We start from the raw sequence: 22457 nt of genomic DNA on the forward strand, positions 1-22457 counted from the left end.
CCCCAGTGTCACATGTGAAACAAACCCTCCGATAATCTCATTTTCCAGGCTGTAAACTCACTCATCGGTCGCTGGGATAAGGACACGTAGGGGCCTCCCCTCACCACACTGCTCTGATGATCTCAAGGCCCTTGATGCAGAATTGTGCCCGGTTTCTGCAAACTATGATCTAACCTAATTCCCTCCATCCCGTTACTTCAGGATTTACAACACACAACCTCCCCTGAAATGGTTTCTGGTAAATTCTTTGAAAGCTCTTCTGGTCCTCACATCATCGTCAGGGTCAGCTAGGCATTAATGGCAAAGCATTTACATGCCAGGTAACTTGTTCCCCAGCAAAAGAGTTTGCTTATGCTTTTTAAATTCAGGAAGCAATTAACAGTTGCCACAAAAGCAACCAGTGCTTGTCTTGAGCGAGGGCCATAAAGCCCTGACTTGCTCTGGGGAATTCTGATGCCTCCATCTTAGCAGGCCCCTTCCATGAGCATGGTGGTTGCAAAGGTAAATCCTTAATGGTGGATACCTGATGCTGGGAAATCATCATGCTCCCTCTAACCTGAAGAGCTGTGACTCCAGCTTCTGAGCCAGCTTGAGGTGACGATATCAGGGAACAGCTCTGCCAGCATCAAAGTCAAACAAACACAAGACCTGAGCATCTTCCAGCTTTTTCCTCTCTGTCAGTGAAGGTAGGCAAGGACTTCATTGAATTCCCTGACTTTGGGACTTGCAGCTTCAAAAGCCAAAAAGCCACAGATAATGTCATAGATGAAGCCAGGATCCCAGCAGAATCCGTGGATCTGATAGAAAGGTGGAAAACCTTGGTCCCTGGAGCTCAGCATCCTCTGCTCACACCAAAAACCCAGTCCCTGGAGTCTAACAAAGTCTTTTCACACCAAAAAAACCTGCTTCCGAGAGCCCAACATTCTCTGATCACACTGAAAAACCCAGTCCCTGGAGCCCAGCATCTTCCACTTACACAAAAAACCCTGCTTCCCGGATCCCAGCAAGCTCCACTCACACACAAAAAACCCCCAACTCTGCTCCCCAGAGTCCAGCATGTTCCACTCACACCAGAAAAACAATCCCTTGAGCTCAGCATCCTCCACTCATGCTGAACAACTGCAACACCTGGAAAGCAGAGGCAGAAGCATCCACCCCACAGTGCTTCCTCCTTCCAGACTAGCACAGATGTCTTTCAGGGAGCGAGGATCCACTCACTGCCTCCCACTAGAAGCACCAGCCGGCTGTGGAGCTCCCCAGGTTTTAGGAGACGTCCCTTTCCATGCTGGCCCCCTCACAGCCATCAGAAAGCAATGATTTCCAGGCTCACCCCTCTGCACTAGACTTCAACCAGCTGCAGACAGGCCTGTGCATATCCTCTTCCTAATCCTTCATGCACAATCCCCAGACAGTCCCTGGCTTTTATTATTTTCTGGCAGGAGAGAGCACCATGTTAACCCCGGTGTGCAGGCTGCAGCCTGAGCATCTCTCAGCACATCCCAGCTTGGGTCCAAATTATAAATGAAATGTTCATGTAACAAGAGAACTGGTGAGGGCCAATTGCCCATTAATATTTTAAACCTTTAATTTTTACTTAACAGCCTGTTGTAACAGTCCCTTCTAATTCCTTGGTAGAGTGATGAGCGTAAAACATTTGTTTACTGATAAAGACCATGGGAGACTCTTCCCATAGGGATGGATGTGCTTTCCTGAGGGGGCTGAAAGCCAAGGGGCAGAGCAGGCAGCAGCATCATTGGTTATCCATCATGACACAGACCCTGTACTCTTCACCTGTGCCAGACCCTCCTCTACTCAGGAGTTCCCTCAGCTTCAGGGATACAAGATAAATTCCTTACTGGGACATGTTTTGAGGCAGGGAGAGCAAGGGAATATTGACTGTATGTATACTGGCAGGTCCTGTCTTTGGCATGATGCTGCAAAACTCTCAGGGGATGAGCTGCACCTGCCCAGGTTCTGGCTAAAGGCAGTGGTTTGCAGATGTGGAGACAGCGTGTTGGGGGCACATGAGACACGGGCACGGTTTGCATCCCAGGAGCACACCCTGCAAGGAGACATCCTGAGATGCGGACTGCAGCCTCTCCAAATGGGAGAAAACAGCCTCCAGCTCCAAGCTTGAGTTCCTGAGGTGACAGAGGCTTTGTCCCAGGAGGGAGCAGAGCCCATGAGACGCACAGAAGCCAGGAAGGGCTGCAGCCAGGACCTGCCCCTGTGGCCCCAAGCTCAGCACTGACCTTGAAGTGCAGGGCAGGCGGCTGCCATCTCCGGCATCATATGACCTGTTACAAAACACGGCGGGCTCTGCTTAGAGGTTACACACTGGAGGACAAATTTAACACCCGAGAGCGTTCCCGATCCCACTGCAAGAATTCCTGGCAGGGGCTCAGTAATCGCCCACTACTGTAAGTGGCCAAGTGCCACCGCATTGGTTTGGATCCAGACACACAAGGAAGACCTTGCTCCTTACTTCTGGTGGGAGAGACGCTTCAGCTGATGGATGACACGAGGCAAGATGATGAATCCCCCAGGAGCAGGTGGGCCTTGAGCCAGAGAGCAAAGAGAATGTGGAAAAGATACTGCTCCCAAATGCTTTTCGCTTGTTTCAGAAAGGTATTTAAGGGCTGCAATTAAAAATTTGCATTGAAACCAGCCTGACTATGCAGCTCTCCCCATGAAGAGATCCTTGGGGTGAATGATGAGAGCATCATCACTCAGAAGAACAAGCAGATGGAATGAAGGCACCCTCAAAGGATGACCAGTCCACAGAGTCCAATATCAGGGGACTTCCTGGCCCAGCCACGAGGAACAGAGGTTCAACAGGAGGAGAAATTGTCCCTGCTGCCATCCTACCAGCCATACACGAGCTCTTCCAGAGTCACACGGGCTGTTTTCAGAGATGGAGTGGGTGGATGCTGCTCCAAAGCAGAGCTGGGGAACGGTGCAGGGCAGGCAGGGCAGGAGAGCCTCTCCCAGCAGCAGATCTGGTCACAGCAAAGCAGCAAGCCAGACCCTGCTGCTCCCTCCTTCTCCTCCTCTCCTTCCCTTTCCTTTCGCCCGGCCCCAGCCCCACATTTCTGGAGCAGCAAGAGTCAGCTCTGCCGATGCTGCTGAAGGGCCCTGAGCCAACTCCGGCTATAACCTCAGGATAAAAACATGAGCTCGGAAACACAGCAACGGGAAAAACAGACAGGAGGCCACGTGTGCACACATGAGGACTCCTTAACCAGGAGAGCTCCTACTCTTAGCAGTGAGGTTTGCAGTAATGAGCAATCTGGACTCTTGATTTCAGGGCCAGAGGAATCCTGGGTTTGGTGTTTCCTTCCAGCCCCTGGGAACACAAACCCAGGACCTGCTGCTCCTATCCAAGTTTGGCCTCACCCAGTGTCCACCTCCGTCCTGGCCGCAGGGAGTGTTGCTGGTGAGGCAGGCGAGGACGCTCAGAGCAGGAGCAGGTTGGGTGGGGCTTTGGGTCCTCCCAGCACCTGATAATGAGAAAAGCCCAGGTTGGGAGCACCAGTGTGGAGGCGATAGAGCACGGACAAGACAACAGAAAATGTCGTCGGGCCAGCGGCTATTTTTATCTGCAAGGACCAACACTTAATACTCTCCTATCTCCCACAAAATGTCACTTGAGCTCCGGCAGAAAGTTTACACCACTTGCAGACAAGGGCTGAAACCCGAGCACGTAATCCCTGCTCCAGTCAAAAGTTTTAGTGGGATTCGCAGTGTCTGGACAGGGGAAGCTGAGAAAAAAAACCCCTCCTCCTGAGAAATGATGGCTGAAGCAGCAGAGAGAGGACAGGCAGGTCCCCACTTCTGGCACCATATATTCCCCTGCAGAGTCACCCACCACATCTGCAGGGCACAGGGGACTTTGTGAGCCCTGGAGCTACCTTGTGGCCTCCTCACAAGCTCAGCCAGAATTTAAGTACCCTAAAAGGGTCTTCAGCAGAGGGGAAAATGGGAAAAGCAAGGCATTCACCACCCCACTCACTAAATGCCAGAGCCCCAAAGGAGATGAAGGGCTGGGAGGAGTGGGGTGGGTCGGGCAGAGCCCACAGGGGGGTTTTGCAGAGGATCCTCATCAAGATACCATCTTGGCAATTTGACCCATCTTGGCAATTCCCCCCTCTCCACCAAGCATCTCTAATGACTTCAAACACTTCCCCCTCTCTGCTCCCACCTCCTTCCCTCCCCAGACCCAGACATGCCTGGGGTGTAAGGAAAGGAGGCTTCCCTCACTTAATAAAGCCAAGGCAGAGCAATGCTGTTATTAACAGCAGCCTGGCCCCGATCCCTGCCCATGGCAGGAATATTGCACCGGCAATCCCAGGGGAGCACTCTGGCACTGCCCTGACAGCAGATGCAATAATGCAGCCCCAGCACTGCCCTGTGATACTGCAGTGAGTGCAAACACCACTGGGTCCTCCCAGGTCCCACCATACATCACAAGCAGTGCTTAGTATTAGGGATGAATTGATACCTCCCTCCCTGGTCAGGCACGGAATAGCTGAGATTTGGGACAGCATGCCCCAGAGGGCTCTTCCCAGGGGGGCAAAAGAGCAGGGGTAAAAAGAACTCTGGGTTGGGATAGAGGCATTATAAAATATGGTAGAGCACAGAGGTGCTCAGAAAATTACGGTACCATGCTAAGGGCTTCCATGGAAACTTACAGAAGGTGAATTTTTCCAGGGATAAAAGGTACAAGCTCATGTGTGTCTTGGAGCTGCCCTCAGCTGCCCCCAGGAGGTTTTTTTCACATCACACTGTCCGTTTTTAAAATTAAAAAGACTGGACAAAGCATTCACGATGGAGGCACAGGCAAGGAGAGGACCCAGCAGAGGATAGGGCTGGGTGAGCTCTGCTGGGCTCTGCAGCCCCTGGAAATGCTGCAGGATGCTGAGGAAAGGGGGGTGGCCATTGGTTCCCTGAAGGACATAAAAAACTTGGAGGAATCAAATAATAGACACTGACAAGGAAAAACAGCTCCACTAGCCCCAGAAATCTTCTCTTACAGCAAGGAGTGGGGTAAAAACCCTGGGGAATATACTGGAGAGGCAAAGCTCGCATTCCTGAGATGGCCAAGAAGTGATCACATCTATCTCCCTCCATCTCCCATTCCTAAGATCCATTTCTGAAGCATCACCAGCCAAGAAACTTCAGTTGATTGGACATGGTTAAAGCGAAAAACGCACACAGAAAACCTTATAGCTGAAACTTAAATGGTCTCCACAAACATCTCGCATATTTTCAAGGACACTAAGGAAATTCACATTTCTTTCCCCCATATTTTAGACTTAAAAAATGCCCCAAGGGAAGAAGTTATTTAGAACTACTTAGGAAATACAAAGGATAAAAAAGCCTGTAATTATTTCTCTGCCAAGGGCTTGTCAGTTTGAAAATCCCCGTTCTTGAACCACTAATCCTCATGGAAAAGAAATGCAGCTTCGGCAAGATGCATCGTTGGTTGACTTTTGCTGCACTCTTCCAGCACAAGGGAGCTAAAGGGAAATGCATAGATTTGGGTGTCATTTCATCAGCACCTTTCACCCACAATATGCCTGATACATGTCCTTGGCTGACGAAGGAGACCTGCAAAGCATCACCCCAAGATGAGGCTGCTCTGCCTGAGAACGGTGCTCTGCAGGCATCGGGCCGGGGAGGGAAGGATCACGGCTGATGCTTGGAGACAGAAGTGCCAAAACAGGCAAAAATAAATCAGTTCAAGGTGGGGGTATGCTTACTTTAAAAGCCAAGGATTCAGGGAGTTCCTGGGATGTTTTGTTATGTGGTTGGAAATAGCATAAAGACATTATTGGCAGGGAAACTCACTTCCTCTGGAGAATGGGGATGGGCCATCCCAGCAGAGCTGGGATTTGGGAGTAGATTTGGGCCTCTGGTTTAGCAACCAGATTCATCACTTCATGTCCTCCTGCCAGGATAAGGTCAGGTGGCATCAGTGCCTCTGAACCTGGTTGGCCATGGAGAAACAAAAGAATGCCATGGAACTTGTTGTGTGCCACACACCAGCATCCCAACAACATCCCCAGCCTGGAGCATCTCCCACAGGAGCTGCGAGAAGGGAGTGACACCAGACAGAGCAGGTGAGCCACCCAGGTCCTGCTGCATCCCAGCACCCACCCACCTTCACTGCCTGGGTTTGGGGCTGCACAGGGCATCTGGCACAGCAGGGGCCCCAAAACTTTGTCCCTGTCATGGGCAGCTGTCCCACTGCCAAGGATACACATCTCACCTGGAACTACATTCACCACGCAGGGCCCTTCACCCATCTTCACCCATCTCTGATGCCTTATTTCATTACTTCCTCCTAATCCACATCCACAACAGCTCCTCCCATCAACATGGGCTTTAATGTCCTTGAGGTAATGCATGCAAGAAGCCTCTCCTCCCTTCTGGTTAACCCTCCTTCCTAGATCCAGAGCTGAAAAAAGCTCAGACTCAAGAGCCCAACCTACAAGACTTTAAGCTTCATTAAACTTTTATGCCAGTCCATTGAGGTTGCTCTCTCAGCCTCTCATAATGATGGGTGCAGAGAGAAGGAGCAGCATCCACCTGAGCAGGCATTAAGAAGATTCAAACACCTAATGACTCCCTAACCAAACTGCCACATCCACAGCGCTCTTTAAAAGGATCTGCTCAATACCACTCCTGTGAGTTGCCAGGCAGCGGAGATGCCAAGACAGAAATTACTCAGGATTTCAGTTCCCCATCACCAACCCAGCTGGTCACCCCTTTGGCACAGGTGAGCCTCCAGAAACGAGAGCCTGAGCCATCCCACCACTCCAGAGTCCACAAGCACCCAAGCCAAGAGGATGGCTGGGTTCAAGGACACCATTCAGGCGAGCAATGCCTTGCTCTCCCTGCAGCCAAGACCTGGAGTTCAGCATCTCCACGGGGCAATTCAGGCCTTGGCTTGGCTGAATCCCATGTGAGCCTCTTCCTCCCCTTCAGCCCTTGCAGGAGCCTACAGAAAGTGGTCTGTAAAGGGAAAGGAGATTGTCATCCCCCTTGCCATCACACAGCACAGGGCTGGGGTCCTGCACACCTGATACACAGTGCACAGCTAACATTCCCTTCTCTCCTGATGACTCTCCAAGACCAGAAATGGAAAAGATGCCCAGAAAAATGCCCAGAAGCATGTTGTAGGGCAGTTCTAATCCAGGCTCAACAAAGAAATCATCAGGCAGGAGTTCTGGGGTTGTTCTTCAACCAATACTCACTTCCACTAGCAGCACCCATGAATTTATTCATCTAAATCACCCCCATGGAGGCCTCTGCAAACATGTGACATTTCCCTCCTCCCATTTAGATAAATCACTGCAGGGGTTAATAACCCTTTTCATAGCTAAGATGCAGTTTTCCAGAATTAAAGACTCAGCAGAGCCAGCGAATTCCAAGCAGAAATTTTGCCAACAAAAGCATCCCTATGATTTTACGATGGCAGGCGTTGGAGGTAAGAAATGACAACACTGACTCTGTCAAACAAAAAAAGGTGCTGCAGCTGAAAACTGCCTTCAAAACTTAACCTGTTTCTCGCTCCTTTCCAAATTTTTCCAGCCTAAAGCCTCCCTGAGCTTTCAACAGCAAAGAGAAAATTCCCACCTTACTCTTCCTGCTTAGCCACCTTGGGTGACGCTATGCAGTGAAAAATCAACTTACAGCATGGCCCCACTGGCCCCAGGCAGGAAGGAAGCAGTCCTTGGATACACAGGCTCCAGGTTCATCCAAGGAGCTCTGAAGCACAACATCAGAGGAGAGGATGCACCTCCCAAAGAGATCAATTGCATCCAAACAATGGATTCTCCAGGAATCGTCCTTGCCTCTTATGCTTTTAAGACCCCGCTTTGCTCCCTTACAGGGCAGGGAACCTTGCCCAGAGGGATTTCAGGGGCTCTCCACCCCACTGGGATGGTGGTTGTCATTCCAGAGGAACAGACGTACCGGGGAGGGGGATTTTGCACGGTGGCGGCGGGGGCGGAGGACAATGGGCCAAGGAGCGATGGTCCCGTGAAAAGGGATTTGTTCCGCTGTCAAGGACAGCATTAGGAAATGAAGCCCACGAGGGAAGAAGAGGGGTAGGGAGTGGCGAGAGACAATGTATGGACAGTGGTGACAGGGACACAGCTGGGAAGGATCAGTGCTGAGCCCTGATGGGCTCGCAAAGCACAAGAGCTGGCCGAGGGAGCATCCTTCAGCATCCTCTGCCCTTCCAGGCATTTGCCCTGAGGAAGAGCAGGATATCTCCATGCAGGGACAACCACTCATCTGCAGCCACCGAGCCACAGGGATCCTCTGACAAGGATGAGCATTGCTGCCTGCTGGCATGCGCTGTGAAACAGAGGAGAGAGGTTCTCCTACTGATTTGTGCCTTCTCCTATCAATCTGTACCTTAATCATGCCAATTTGTGCCTGGGAGGAGCTGGTATCCCTGCAACACAAACTCTGGCTCACCTTTGGTCAAAGGTAGCCCAAGGTGGAAAACATAAAGGCGAGTGTGACATAAAAATTAGGCAGATCTGGAGAGACACAGAGAACTCATATCCAGCATTTGATCTCACCCAGCAAGATGCTCTAAGCACTTATGATGATTAAAGAAGCATTTTTCAGCTAGATTCGTATTTCCAGCTCCATATCATGGGTGACAGAGCCAAGTCTCAGTTCCTTCTCTTGCGTGCAACCATGGTCCATCATACCCAGACCACGCACTAGCACAGAAGACCTGACCCAAAAAACCAGGATCATATTAATGGGCACATGAAACACTCTACTGAAAACAGGTAGGTGCATGCAAGTACCATGCAACAGGAGAAAATAAATTATTTGAACATGACATGATTTCACCCCTGTACTCAGAAACTCACACATCACCCTCCTGAAAGCTCCAGCTTTTGTGGGAGAAACTCCCATTTTCAGATAGCCAGCCTACAAAATGTGGGACACCTGAAGGACAAGCTGAAAAAAGTGGTATTTTGTTAGTAAGACCCCAGAAAAACAGATAAGCAAGAAGACAGAGCCACCAGACAGAAAACCCCCCAGATAAATGGAACTGGGTGCCATCAGCCCAACACTGTGCCCCTGCTGCCCACACAGCCCCAGCACTGCTCAGCCTGCCCCGCGCCTTTTGCAAAAGCTTTGGCATCTGGCTGTCCGTAAATATTTGAGGTGGGAAGCCAGGAATTACAGAACCTCTCTCCTGGGCAACCAAGGTTTGACCATCTTAAAAAAAAACCCTACAAAAACAAACACCAAACCTCAAACAGAGCAGCAACGAGATGCCTGCCGGTTTCACAGAGACACGCAAGACAACCCGGGTGCATCCTCTCCCTCTGAGGGCCAACAACCTCAGGAGAAAAAAACCGGGGACCAGCTGGATTCTTTCTGCCAGGAGGCAGGATTCCATCCAGGATAAAAGTATTGAGGAACAAAACTATGAGTTGTCATAGGGTTTGCCGTGACAGAGAGAACTGCTAGTTTCCCTCACCTTTCCCCTTCTGAAGTCTCAAACCAATACACAGAAATTCAAATTTCTCATGAAAACACATTTACACAAAAAAAAAAATTAAGCTGGGTTGACCCCAGTATTTTCCCCTAGTAAAATCCAAATATTTTCTCCCTGCTCTAAATATTTCCCTCACTCCTGAGGTGCTTGATTGAATTGCAGGTGAAGGCACACTCCTCCAGCCCAAGCCCCATGCCTTCTTCATGTTTGCATCTGCAGAGGGCACAAGCCAGAGACAAGAGAGCACAAAGAGACAAAGAACATTCTGAGAAAAAAAATACCCAGGGAAATTCTCATTCCCACCTCCCTCCACCTTGGCTGCAGCATCCTCTTCCTCAGAGATGCTCCAGCACTTAGTGCTGAGTACCCCCCTGGCTGCACACCACGGGGCTCGCCAGAAGTGGGGAACTGTGAATCCAGACTCAAACCTCTGAGCCAGAAGGAGAACCTGCACCCTTGTGAGCAGGAGACCAGCCCTAGACCCCCAAAGTCCCCTTTCTCCTGCTCCAAGGCAGAGGGGGCTTTGGGGTCCCCCCTGCCCCATCCTGGGGTGAGCATGCAGTATCAGAATCAGAAACTGCTGCAAGTTTGGGTACACTGAGGCCACCCCACTGCTGCCAGTGGGAATGGGGGCAGACAGCAGAGATCAGTTTTCCCGTAGCACATGCAGCCACCGGCAAATCCTGCCTGCATGCTGGGTAGCCGTCAGCAGAGCTCACACCCAGGACCACCATCCGCTCTGAAATCAGCTGCGGGTGGCCACACCATCAGGTTCAGACCCTGCTGGAAGGCTCCCCGAGGAAGCATCGAGCAAGAAACCAAACTGTGGGCTCTCTGAAATCCCCAGCTCGGCAAATCCCTCCCTGTGCCTGGCAACTGTGAGCAGGTGAAGAACTGGCGAGGCGAGGGCTGGCGAGCCGGGGCAGGAGAGGACCCCAGCTGTCTCTCCAGCTGGTGGAGACAAAATTCTCATCAAAACGAAACAAACCCCTCTTTCTTCCCCAGTCAGTTTCTTTTTGGTGCCTTCATCAGGACTGCAAAAATCTGAAGCAATTCCCACAGCTTTAAGAGCCCCATCAGGGGCTGATCAGGGAGCACCAGCTCGTAGGGTGGGGAAAAGAAGAAAAAAAAAATCACAGTATGTCCAAAAAAGGATGGCAGAAACCATAAGAGTTCCAAGGATGCTCAAGTTATGGCTCTGATGGCACTGACCTGCAGTCTCCAGGATCCCACTGCCAACAGGGAGGAGAAAGGGTGATCCCAAAGCCACCCCCTGTCCCCACCATGAAGGGAGAGATGACAAGTTTCTTTGACTGCCTCAGTCCCAATCTGCTATACGTCACTCACTTCCAGGCCTTTCTACAAAACATTAATTGTAAGACAAATCTAATTAAAGGCAGAGAGAAGGGGCAAGATGCCAAATCTCTCCTTCATTCCTTCGGAAAGGGGGAGCCCCGTAAGTGAGAGGACAGGGCTTGGTGGAGATGGAGGCAAGGCCGATTTTGCTTGCCTGGCATTTCCGGCATGGATCCCACACTGGCCTCTGTAACGCCCCTCTCGCTGCACCCCACTGCTTCCCTGCCTTCCCACCCCTGCTGGCACAAAAATTGACTTAATAACAAAAAACAAAGGAGCAGTGCCTGGTCCCAGGCCAGTGGTACCAACCATGGCATCCCTGGTGGGGATGAGGCCAGATTCAGCTGCCCCACAGCCCCACTCATCCCAGCCTACAAGGAGTCAGCACTACTCCTCCAGGAGCTGTGGGTGAGGACAGCGAGGTGCTTTGTACAGGAGATGAGGTGCTAGGTAGGGATGGAGAGCAGGCAAGAAGCCTGGGAAGTACTAGAGGGAAAGATTGAGGGATGGGAAAAGAGAGACCACCAGAGGGACATTGTGCCACAGAGCTGGTGTATGCTCTGCTACCCCATCCAGGCCAGCCTGACTACTCCAGTGCCTGGCCAGCCAGAGAAACCCAAGTTAGCATTGTCCTCTCCTCAGGATGCCCTACAAGAAGGGAAACAGGCCTCCAGAGGACCTGTTGAACTGCAGCTGGGCTGACGCATGGCTCTCTGGAGGGACAGTTCTCTCCCACCAGCCACAAAAAGCACAAAAAGTCCTACTTCTCCAAGCAAGAGAAGGCAAAGGACTGCAAATCACCAGGACAAACCCACCAGACCACAGGAACTCTCCAGCTGGTGGGACAAGGCTGTGCTGAAGCGTCCAGCATCACCTTCATTTGATCCATTTGGGATTATTCCTGTCACAGCTCTTCCAGGCTGGGGAAGCAGCGCCAGGGCTCACAGCGCTATCACATTCATTACCCATGTTAAGCAAGATAAACAGCCACCATGCCCCGAACCTCTTTCCCCTCTCTTCTCTACAGCAGCAGCTGCCAGAGGAGCCTCCAGCAGGCAAGAGGAGGCTGCGCTGCCCCAGGCCTGCAGATCCATCCGTGGCCTGGCAGGACCACATCGCCAGGAATACAGGCTCACCCCCCATGCGAAGATGCTGGGTGTGATTTTAAAACCCAACACCGATGAGTTCCTTTGCATGTGTGTTCTTTTGTGTGCACACTGGGAGGGTGGAAGGATTTTTATTTTTTTTCCTTTGCAACCAGATGCAACTTCACATTTGGACTCACAAAGGAGGAGGTGGAAGCACCCACACAAGCCCCTGACTCTGGGAGCACGGGATTTCGGAGGCAGGCAAGGAGAGCTCTGTGATGACGGCACGGAAGCTGGCAACAGCACAGAGCCATCGAGCCGTGCGAAGACAGGGCGAGCATCACACAACTGCCTGCCTCGGCCAGGGAGCCCGGCACAACGGTGGCGGCTTGAGGGCTGCAGCCGCCCCTCCACTGCCAGCGCCCACATGCCAGGCCTGCTCCAAGATGTGCTGGCCATCTGCTCCTGCCAGCCGGGGCTGGGGCCGGGGCTCTGCGCCGTGGCTGGGGACGTGCCAAGCTGTCCCGCCGTTGCCACGCTCCCCAGCTGCGCCCCCCGTCATGACTACACCGCTGTTAGTGCTCCTGGCCCCCAGAACCTGCAGTGGGGAGCTTCCCGTGCCTCCAGGTCCTCCCTGTGGCTTGACTCTGCTTGGCCCATGCAAACCTACTGTGAAACACTGCTAGGCAAAAGAGGGCTCAACAATTCCCGTCCTCATGCAAATTTTAAGCCTCCAGAGTAGCCCTACTCTTCCCATTGCTTCCAGCACTCCTCCCCATTTATCACCAGATTTGGTGATCGCCCCCTCCCCCCCCCCGCAACGTGCGACCACAAAAACCCATCCCCCTGACCACCACCACAGGGGCTCCACAGCTGGGCCATGTCCCCAGGGCCATTTTGCAGTCAGGGAGCTGGCCAGGGCAAAGACTGAACCTTGTCATAGTTGAGACTTATCAGGTTTGGACAAGAGCCGGGGGCTGCCGCGGGATTCGGGGTGTTCTGTAATGAACGTCCTCTGCTCCAAATAGACGCCGTCCCAGGGGCACGGGCTTGAGCCGTCCCTCTCCAGAAGTCCTCCCCATCAGTGCTGGATAAACCGCTCCAAGAACGACCCCCAGCTCCTCGAGTTCCCAGACAGCATCACTATCCAAACCACCCATGGGCCCTGAGCTGCAGCACCCCAAAGAGATGCCGAGACCTGACCTGGCATCCTCGGTCTTTAATCCGTCCCTTTCCAAGTCCTCTCCCAAGTTCTTCCTCTTTATGAAAGACAAAGAAATGTAAAGCATGTGTTTTAACAAATTATTCCTCGATTTCTAGAGTCCAGCGAGTCAGATGCTCGCTTAAATCTGTCCGTAACACTTTCCATGGGTGTATTTACAACTGAAGGCATAACTGCCATCTCACGCTCCATCATTAACCCTCTGCGGCCTTGTTACAAACAGAGCTCAAACAGAGAGCACAGAGACATGTCAGAAAATTCTGCACCTACTCATCCCTGGGAAAACACCCCAACACTCACCATCTGGAAGAAAAATCCCTTCTTTGAATTAAAAAAAAAAAAAACAAAACCAAACACAACCCTAGAACACCAATGCTATGACAGCGGCAGGTTGGATCCACCACTTCTCTGACACCCCCAGCATTCCACATGCAGACACCCCAGCCGTCCCACCCGGCGAGCTCCGCACTGCCGACAGAGAGGCCTCCGGAGCCCGGCTACGCCGCTGCCACCAGGAGGATCGGCTGCTTCCCACCGCAAGGAGTGTCAGTCACTTGTGATAATTAACCAGCTCAAGATAATGAGCTCAGTCTGAAAGCAGCAGAAGCTCTTCCTCCACTTATTTCACTCTCAAATCCCTACTATCGGCATGGCGGCCAAGGCAGACACAGTGCTCCTGCACCCAGGAAAATGCTCAGTCCAAAGACATTTGGTATTTGGGAAAAGAAAGGATTTTTGTTAAATAAAGAGTATAACATAAAGCTTGGCAGAGCCCAAAGGGAACAGTTCTTTGGGACTCTGCGCTGCATCCTTGCCATCATCAAGTAAGGAGTCACACCACCAGCACAGCAGAGATTCCTGCCAGGGGGATGAAAGGAGAAGAGACACACACCTGCAGCCCTGTGCTAAAATAATTAATATTAAACGCAAGGAGACAATAACATGATGGCAAGAGGCAGGCGGATGCAGGAGGGGAAGAGGCCAGCAGCGACTCAGGGCTAAAACCATCACACCTCAGGGAAACCACCCATCGCAGAGCCTGCTTCCCAGCTCAGGCAAAAGTCACCAACCCACAGACAACCAGGATATAACCAGGATAAATGGTGCTACCACTGGACCCTAGGAAAAATTTGTGACATTTTTTTCCCACAATCATCCTTGTCCATCCCAACAGTAAGATAGATGGGCACAGCAAGAAGCCAACTGCAGCAGCGATTTCTTTCACAGCCAACAGACATCAGAGGAGGGTTTCAGGTTGGAGCCACTTCAAGAGCTTGCAAGCTGCACTCAAGAGCAAAATCCACATGTGCCGCAAGCTGGAAAGGCATTTCTGGGTAATATTCACCCCAATTCCCCCTTGATGGTCCAAACAAAAATACCAATAAAGCCAAAAATGAGAATTAAATTGTTTTGGAAATGTATGGGAACCAGTAGCCAAATTTCTACAGACAAACAAGCAGCGCACCCAGTCTCGACAAATTTTTGCCTACAGCTCTCTCCTTTCCACTCTCACAGCAGCTAATTCTTCCGCTCTTTCGTAAACATTTGAAAACAAGGTCACGCGCACAAATTCTGCTTTCAATTTGCCTTGTATCCATAGCGATTAAACTCAGACCCACAATACAGGACTTAACGGAGGAAAAAAAAACCCAAAAAACCAAAAAATCCCAAAACCCCAACTTTAAAAAGGCCTGGAGCTGGGCTAGCCCCCGGCACGCTTGCCAGCTTGCCGAAGGCCAGGGACGAAAGCATCATGATCACTGTTTTCTCCTATAATAGCGGCAGCGGAATTAAACTGCAGGGCTCCAACAGCCGTGCTATCGCCATAGTGAGGGATCTGGCCCCCCACCTACACCATCCTCAAGAAACAACCAGCCCAGAAGCAACAAAAATTTAATGGCTCCAAAACTCAGCCAGGCAGTGGGATCCAGAAAAGACAGCAAGAGCGGGATGAGCAGGAAAAAACGAAAGCAGCTGCAGGAGAGGAAAGACTCAGCAGCCTTCTCCCCATTCCCACTGGAATGGTTTTTCTTTTAAAAGAGAAAAATAATTTTCCCATTGTCTTTCCCCCCAACTCCACACTTGCCAAAGGGAAAGCATCAGGGAGCTTTAAACACCTACATACAAATTTCCTCACCATCACAGACCTAGATGCAGGCAAAGCCTCTCTGTGACAGTCAACACTATGAATTCAGCAGGGCCTTCCCTGCTTCCTGCTGAGTGCCTCAGTTTCCCCACCAACCAGGGGGGAGAGCAATAGCATTTCCCTGCCTGTGAGGATATCAGGAAAATAGCCTTGTCCAGGACCAGGTCACAGAGGATATGACTTTCCTCCTGCAGATGCTCCGTAGGAAAATAAAGCCAGAGCAGATGGGAAAATACTTGGCCCTGTCCCGTCACAGACCTGGGGTTACCGTGGGTCTCCCAGGCTCCCAACAAAACATCCCCAATTCCCAAGGCCCAACCTGAGCACAACGAAATACCTCTAAAAAGGGGAGAACTAGGGTGCAACGAGACTGCAGGGGAGAAGCGTAACTCGCCATGCAGCACAGTAAGGGCTGACACCTCTTGGGACATACATGGCAGGGGAAGTGGGGAGCAGCAGCACGATATCGGTCCCCACAAGCTTTTGCACGGCACTGGGGCTTTATGGGCAGTGAGAACAGAGCGAGGGGGGCTCCCCGAGGGGCGAAGCCACACTTACTTCTCGTAGTCCAGCTTGCAGTAGAGCTTCTTGTCGCGGTAGAAGCAGGTGGTCTGCAGGGGCTCCTTGCAGGACGCACACTGGACGCACTGCTCATGCCACAGGCTGTCGTTCAGGCGCAGCAAAAACCGGTCCAAAATCACTCGCTGACACCCTTCGCACACCGACTTGGGGGTCGCGGCTCTGCCTGCGGGGAAGGAGCCGGGGGCTGGGGTGGGCGGAGGGAAAGACAGCCGGGGAGACGGGCCAGGCGAGGGACGGACGGAGGGTCCCGCGGTTCTCGCTTCCCCCGCACAGGCTCGTGGTTCGCGGGGGGACGGGGGTGTGCGGGGAGCTGCTGCGGAATCCGGGAGGGACCTGTGCCTTAGGGCAGCTCCGGGGGGGGCACATCTCCCCCAGTTTCGTTCCTCTTGGAAAGGCGGCAGCGGAGCCGCAGCTCAGAGAGAGGGCGACTGTTTGAAACCGATATTAAAACGAAGATAAAACGAAAAAGTTAATTATTTATTGTTCGATACGAAGGAAAGCTCTTCATTACAAGGGGGTTAAGGGGACACACAATTTAATGCAGTTGCGGAACGAACCGGGAGCAGGGAAGGCGGGCGCCGGGGGCACACCCCGGGCGAAGGCAGCGGCGCGGCGCCGGGCAGGGCTGCGAGCAGGAACGATTTGGGAAAGCTGCCCCAGGGCCTCCCGAACCCCCGTGCCCCATCGCTCGGGCCCGCCCGGCCGTGCCCCGCCCTACGGGGTCCCCAGGAGGGCAAGCGGGGTGCCCCGACTTACCCAGCAAGGAAGAGAAGGGGGTCGCGGGGTCCAGGGCGCTCTGCAAACTCTCCTCCATCTTCAGCCCGTCCAGCATGGTGGGGAGCCGGGCTGGGCGAGGGGCCGCGCCGCCCGCCTGCCAACACAGCCCGGACACACCGCGCTCAGCCCGGCCGCCGGCCCCGCCGCCGCCGGCCGGGGCTTCCCCGCCCCGCCCGCCCGCTCCCCGGCGCCGCGCTCCCTCCTCCCTCCCAACGGGAGAACCCCTCGGGCCCCCCGTTCCGGCTGCGCAGCCGCTGCCCCGGCCGGGCTCGCAACAGCCCCCGGCCCCGACGTGGGGAGGCGACGGAACCCGGGGCCCCCGCAGCCGCGGACGGGAGGATGCGGGACGGGAGGATGCGGGGCTGCCGTCGGCGGGGCTCAGCCGCTTACCTGGGGCGGCCCGGGCGGTGCCTTCCTGCGAGGAGCCGGCGGGAGAGGCGTCCGCACCCACTGCTCCTAGGGGGTCGTGCGGCGGCTCCTGCCTCCCCAGCTGTCCCGTCCCCCCCCGCCTCCCCACCGCCGGCGCTGCCCGGGGTGCGGAGCGAGCCGCGGCGCCCTGGACGGCTCCGGAGAGGAGCGCACCAACCTGCGGGGAAGCGCCCGTCCGACTGCTGCCAAGGAACATTTCCTGGAGCTGATACCTCCCTGCCCGACCCCCACCCCCTGCCCTCCCCTCTCCACCCCACTCGAAATAAGTTTCCTCCCCGCTCTCCTGCCTGGCTGCAGGCACCGGCCCCGCCACGCCTCGAGGGGCCGGCGGCCCTTCCCGGCTCCGGGGTGCATGGCCCGGCCCGGCCGCCCCGGTTCTGCTACGCTCCCTGGCTTTTTTTCCTTCTTTTCTTAGAAAGCCAAAAAGAAGAAAAGAAAAGAAAAGGGAAAACAACAACAACAAAAAGGTAGAGGGTGGTGCCCCACCACAGCGTCTCTCCCAGTAATGAAACTGGCTGGAAATCAAGTCCCCCTTCCAGGAGAAGCCCAGGCCGGGAGGTTCTGGGGAAAGCCGGTCCCCTGCCCAGGGCGGGCCCCGGAGGGGATGCGCTCCCCCGCGCTGCGCATTGCCCCGGTCGCCTCGCTCCCGCTGCTCCGGAGTGTTTAAAGAAAATGAGTGCTGGGAGGAGGAAAACAAAAAAGAAATAACAACAACAAAAAAATCCCAAAACCAAAGCCGGGGAGCTGCCGCGGAGGGCTCGTCGCCAGTGATCCGTGGCGCCGAGCGGGGCTCGGTCCGCTCCGGGTGCCGGTTCCGCGGGGCCGCAGGGGGAGGCGACCCCGGGGAAGCGGAGCTCCGGCTCCGCCAAACCGCATCGGTTTCGGGGAGGGGAAAGCAGCGGAGGAACGATCCCGCCCGGCCGGGGAAGATGAAACTTGCAGCCTTCCCGCAGCCCCGGCGCTCTCCCTTCCTTCCTGCTTGGGGGTTTCGCTGTTTTTCGGGGAGTTTCACGGCCCCGCAGGTCGGCGTGTACCGCAGCGGGGCTGGGGCCGCGTACCTGCCGCTGCCGGAGCAGCCTGGACAGGGGGCTGCGGCTTCCCCGGCACGAGGGAGGGCTGGGTCCCCCGTCTCCGGCCGGCGAGCAGGGAAACGGCCGCAGAGCTGTGAGGGACCCGCTATGGGATCGTGGAGGATGGGAGGCTTTTAGGGGCCTCACCTCCTGTGTTCACCGCTGACCTTGGCACCAGGGACAGATGCGCTCCCAGCCTCTCTGTGGGGCATCCTCGTCACAAAGTGCTCCCCACACCTAGATGACGTGGGTGATGCAGGGACCGAGGTCGTGTCATCTGGGAATTCGTAGGAAGGAGAGAGGCCACAGGTTAGCAGAGGCAGCTCACCGCCCTGCCAAAATCCCATGGGAGAAGGAAACACGGTCCTGCGACAGCCCTATTGTATCCCAGTATAACTACACCAGGAGCTCGGGCATGAACGCCTTGGTACCATCACAAGGCTCAGTGTGAAACAGCTCTGACCGCTCACATCCAGGATGGCTGCGCTGCAGCAGGGAGGCACTGGGCTCTGACACCTTTGTCTTTGGCTCTCCTGAAGGTCTCTGAGCAGCTCCAGCCAAGTGTCTGAGCAGCCAGAACTACTGGAGCCACCTTGCCAAGACACCAGCTCAGCAAGGACTGCAGCATGACCAGGGGCTCCAAGCACTGCATGCCGTTCCTCCTGCCTGTGCAAACCAGCCCAGCTTGCCCACCCTGTCCATCCCACTCACAGAGCTGGGCAAGGAAGATTTTCCTTACACAGCCAGGGCGTGGCAGCCCCATGGGGTGGGAATACCATCCACTAGTACTGCTAAAAACTGTGTCCCTGTGCAGGGCACTTTGCTTACAGACTTAGACCGCCCACCCGATTTGCTCTGCTCAGAGGTGCAGGAGCAGCTGGGACGGAAATCATTCCTTCCTGGATGATGCCACCCCATGGTGTTCCTCCTCCTCCTCTTTTCCATACGAGAAGGGTCTGGAGAGTGTCTTAACTTGCAGCTCTCGTGCACAATTCCCAGCTTGGTCTATGATGATCAGGTTTGGGGACTGAGTCAAGTGTGTAACACCTGGGAGGCTGCAGCAGGGTGTTGCTGCTCATGATTTATACATTCACCAGCTCTCACAGAGGTCAGAGGTACTGGAGCCCACCTGGCCTCATGCAAAGGATGGTCACCAGGTGAACCAGTAAAATATGCAAGAAATACACTCCAAACCCCCTCACTCCCAAAGCACACCTTCACCATGGGCAGTGGCCCTACAAAACATGGGGGAGTATTTCAGGCAGCTCACTACAGCCTCCAAGGCCTAGCTTCCATTATTAGTTCACCCAGAGCTGAATTAGGTGCAGAAGCCTGCAGCATCAGCAGCTGAAGAGAATTAAACCAGAGGAAAAGCAGGTCTAGGCTTTCTCCTTCTCCTTCTAGCTGTAGGGTCTGCAGGCAGCCAGGTGTTGCAAAAACTGGGTGGTGTTGGAGAACTGCATTGAATAGAAGCTGCCAACTGAATTAACAAGGCCACAACATTGGCAGAGGGGCTTCACATCTTCCCCAGCTGTCTCCCTGCTGGGGCTGCCCAGCTGTCATGTTTTGTGCAGTTCCCCACTGCTCACTGCTGGAAGGGGATCAGCAGCACTCGGCTCCCAGGTAGCCACAGCCACAGCAACTGCCATGGCTCCAGACAGCAGCAGCCAGATCCCTCCTCCAGCATCACCTTAACTCTGCCCAGCCAAGCAGATGCAGAACCACACTGGAGCAGGCAGGGCTGGCCCCAGAAGCAGGCAGACAGGAGACCAAGGAAGAAGATGGCTGTGAGCCACCTCCCTTGGGACAGGAGTCACTGGGCCAGCATCACCCAGGTGCTTCTAATGCCTGAAGTCAACTTGACCCAGAAGACAAAGCCTTGCCCAGCACCAGAGATATCCCTCAATACCACTCACCCCTCAAAGGACCACACCTCCCTCTCCTTCTGCCACAGCAGCCCTTCAGAGGCATCAGCTGCAGCACAGCCAGCTGGGCTGGCCAGCCTGGCAGAGAGGCAAGCCAGAGACCAGCCCACAGCCACAATGCTGTCAGATAGCCCTGGGGTGATAAAATCCTCTCCTTTTACCCCTGAAATCCCCCAGAACAAGCCTGTCTCAGGTAGAATTAATTGCACAGAGAGTACAGGAAGAGAGGAGAGGGAAATGGAGTGGCAACCACTGGCCTTGCTTAGGTAGAGGTTGGTCTTTGTCCACTCATGCTGATAGACACCCGGGGATTTATCAGGGCTTCTCCATCACGCTTTCCACCACAATGTACCTTGCCATCGTCCCCTGAAAGAGGATACGAACACTGCTTCCCACTGCCATAATCAGCTCTGGGGAGCCCCATGTGCCTCCTCTTCCTCCTCCTCCTCCCCCTTGGGCCCTCTGGTGCTCCAAGAGGTACCAAGTGAGCACAGCCTCCACAGCCTCCCAGCTGGGCCTTTGATGGGACAGCAGAGAGCTGGGAGGGACATATGAGGGGAAGAACAGAGTAATCAGGCATCAAAGGGAACCTCTCAGGGGAGCTCAGGTGAGATGGGGAATGCAGTCCAGGGGCCCAGTCCAGACAAGAGGTCCTTGAGGAAAGGCCCATGTTGGTGGCACTCAGTTGGACTCACATTGTCTGAAAGGCATGTCAGGTCTACAGGATGTGCCCCCAAATCACTCCATCCATCAGGGAGCCCAGAGTCAAACTGAACATAAACCACCTCAAACTTCTATAGTTTGAGATTTATTTTTTTCTACTCTCAATCCAGAAGTGCTGTTGTTGGACTCAATAGAAACTGAAGCAGCTGCTACAGAACCCAAAACTCCACTGTTTTTTGAAGCCCCCTCCACAGAGCACTGCAGAGTGAGCAGCTCAGAATTAATACATGCTTTGACACATTTGGCCTGTACACCGGAACGAAGCTTGTCCATGGTGGGGGGCACCTGCTGCTAACTCAGGAAGCTCATGAGATGTGATGCATGGTGGGAAAGAAAATAGTCTTGCACTAGTCATTCCCAGAGCCTGGATTATTTATTAATCCCAGAACTTAATCTGAGGCTATGAGGGGCTTCATAGGGTAACCAATGACTGTTTTCTTTAGCTTATCAATGATTGTGATTTCTACTATTTTATGAAAATTAGGTTTTTGCAGGGCTGAAGACTGGGGAAGCTCCAGCCATGCCAAGCTGCTGTTCTTCTGCAACAACTCACAGAAGGATAACCACACCAGTGAGCTATTACCAACTGCTATGGGATTTGTTCCTCTGGGTGTCCAGAGACTCACTCCTATACTTTGCAAGGCTTGGGGAAGCAGAGCTCTTGGACAACACCCCTGTATAGAGGTCTACAACATGAATGAGGAATCCGAGGGTTAGGACCAAATCCAGGAGATTAGATCAATCTTCGGGTCCCCAGTGACAGTGATAGAGCTTGGTTGCTCCATGACTTGCACAGAACATTTGTCTGTTAGTGGCACTTTCAAATGAGCAAGTGGTGTCTTATTCACAGAAGCCACCCTGAGTCTCATGGTCTCTCTGCCCTGCCAGACCAAGGGTGGGGGAGTTTGTGGTGGGGTGTGTGTTAAGCATACAAATTTTTCCAAAAACCCAGTAGTCATCTGGAGAAACAGGGCAAAGCCCTCCTCAAACTGCAGCCTGGAGACCTTGTGGCCCAGAACCCAGAGACCACCCTTCCAGACTGCTAAGAGTGAGGGTGTCCAGCAGCCACAAACGGCCACCTTGAGACTTCCTGCCCCGTTTTGGTTATCATATCCCATCACTTCCAATATCAAAGTATCACAGGCAGTGGTCTGGATTTGTTTACAAACAGTGGACCGAGATCAGCATCATTCAGAAAAGAAACCCAACCCAGCCAGCTCTGTTCTTAGAAGTTTACGTCTCTTAGAGGGGAAGCCTGAGCAGCCCAGGCTGGAGGTGACCTCTTGCTCCATCTAACCAGCAGCGTGGTGTGGTACCATCCCAGCACAGCCTGCATGCAGCATCTCAAATTCCAGCAACAGTTTTACAATGAGCAGGTTGTGTATTTTCTGTATTTAAACACTTCTCTTTTAATGGAAAATTACCTTTTCAATTAAAAATAGCTTCTTGGTCAGTGCTTTTCACCTCTTTTGAAATTCTCCATGGATTTTTCTTAGGAGGCAAAGAAAAAATTAAAGTGTTTTCATAAGGTTGCAGTTTTCCCTCTTTTTCTCCACTCTTTTAAATTCACTTTTTCCTTCTCACAGTGAAATACTGGAAAA

At 53.4% G+C, this 22457-nt stretch overlaps 1 protein-coding gene across 1 annotated transcript in view; it reads right to left on the bottom strand.

The window, feature by feature from the left end:
- The window catches only part of LMX1A (LIM homeobox transcription factor 1 alpha), a 43413-nt gene extending 26116 nt beyond the window's left edge, over window positions 1-17297 (bottom strand). Inside the window, exons 1-3 of the mRNA XM_048313556.1 lie at window positions 17100-17297; window positions 16689-16803; window positions 15909-16095 (exon numbers count right to left, since the gene is read on the bottom strand). Of these exons, the coding sequence (XP_048169513.1) occupies window positions 15909-16095; window positions 16689-16764 (263 nt within the window). The 5' untranslated portion in view covers window positions 16765-16803; window positions 17100-17297. The remainder of the gene's footprint in view (window positions 1-15908; window positions 16096-16688; window positions 16804-17099) is intronic.
- Between the last annotated feature and the right edge of the window lie 5160 nt (window positions 17298-22457).

This window comes from Corvus hawaiiensis, chromosome 9, assembly GCF_020740725.1.
Source record: "Corvus hawaiiensis isolate bCorHaw1 chromosome 9, bCorHaw1.pri.cur, whole genome shotgun sequence".
In the NCBI taxonomy this organism is placed as follows: Eukaryota; Metazoa; Chordata; class Aves; order Passeriformes; family Corvidae; genus Corvus; species Corvus hawaiiensis.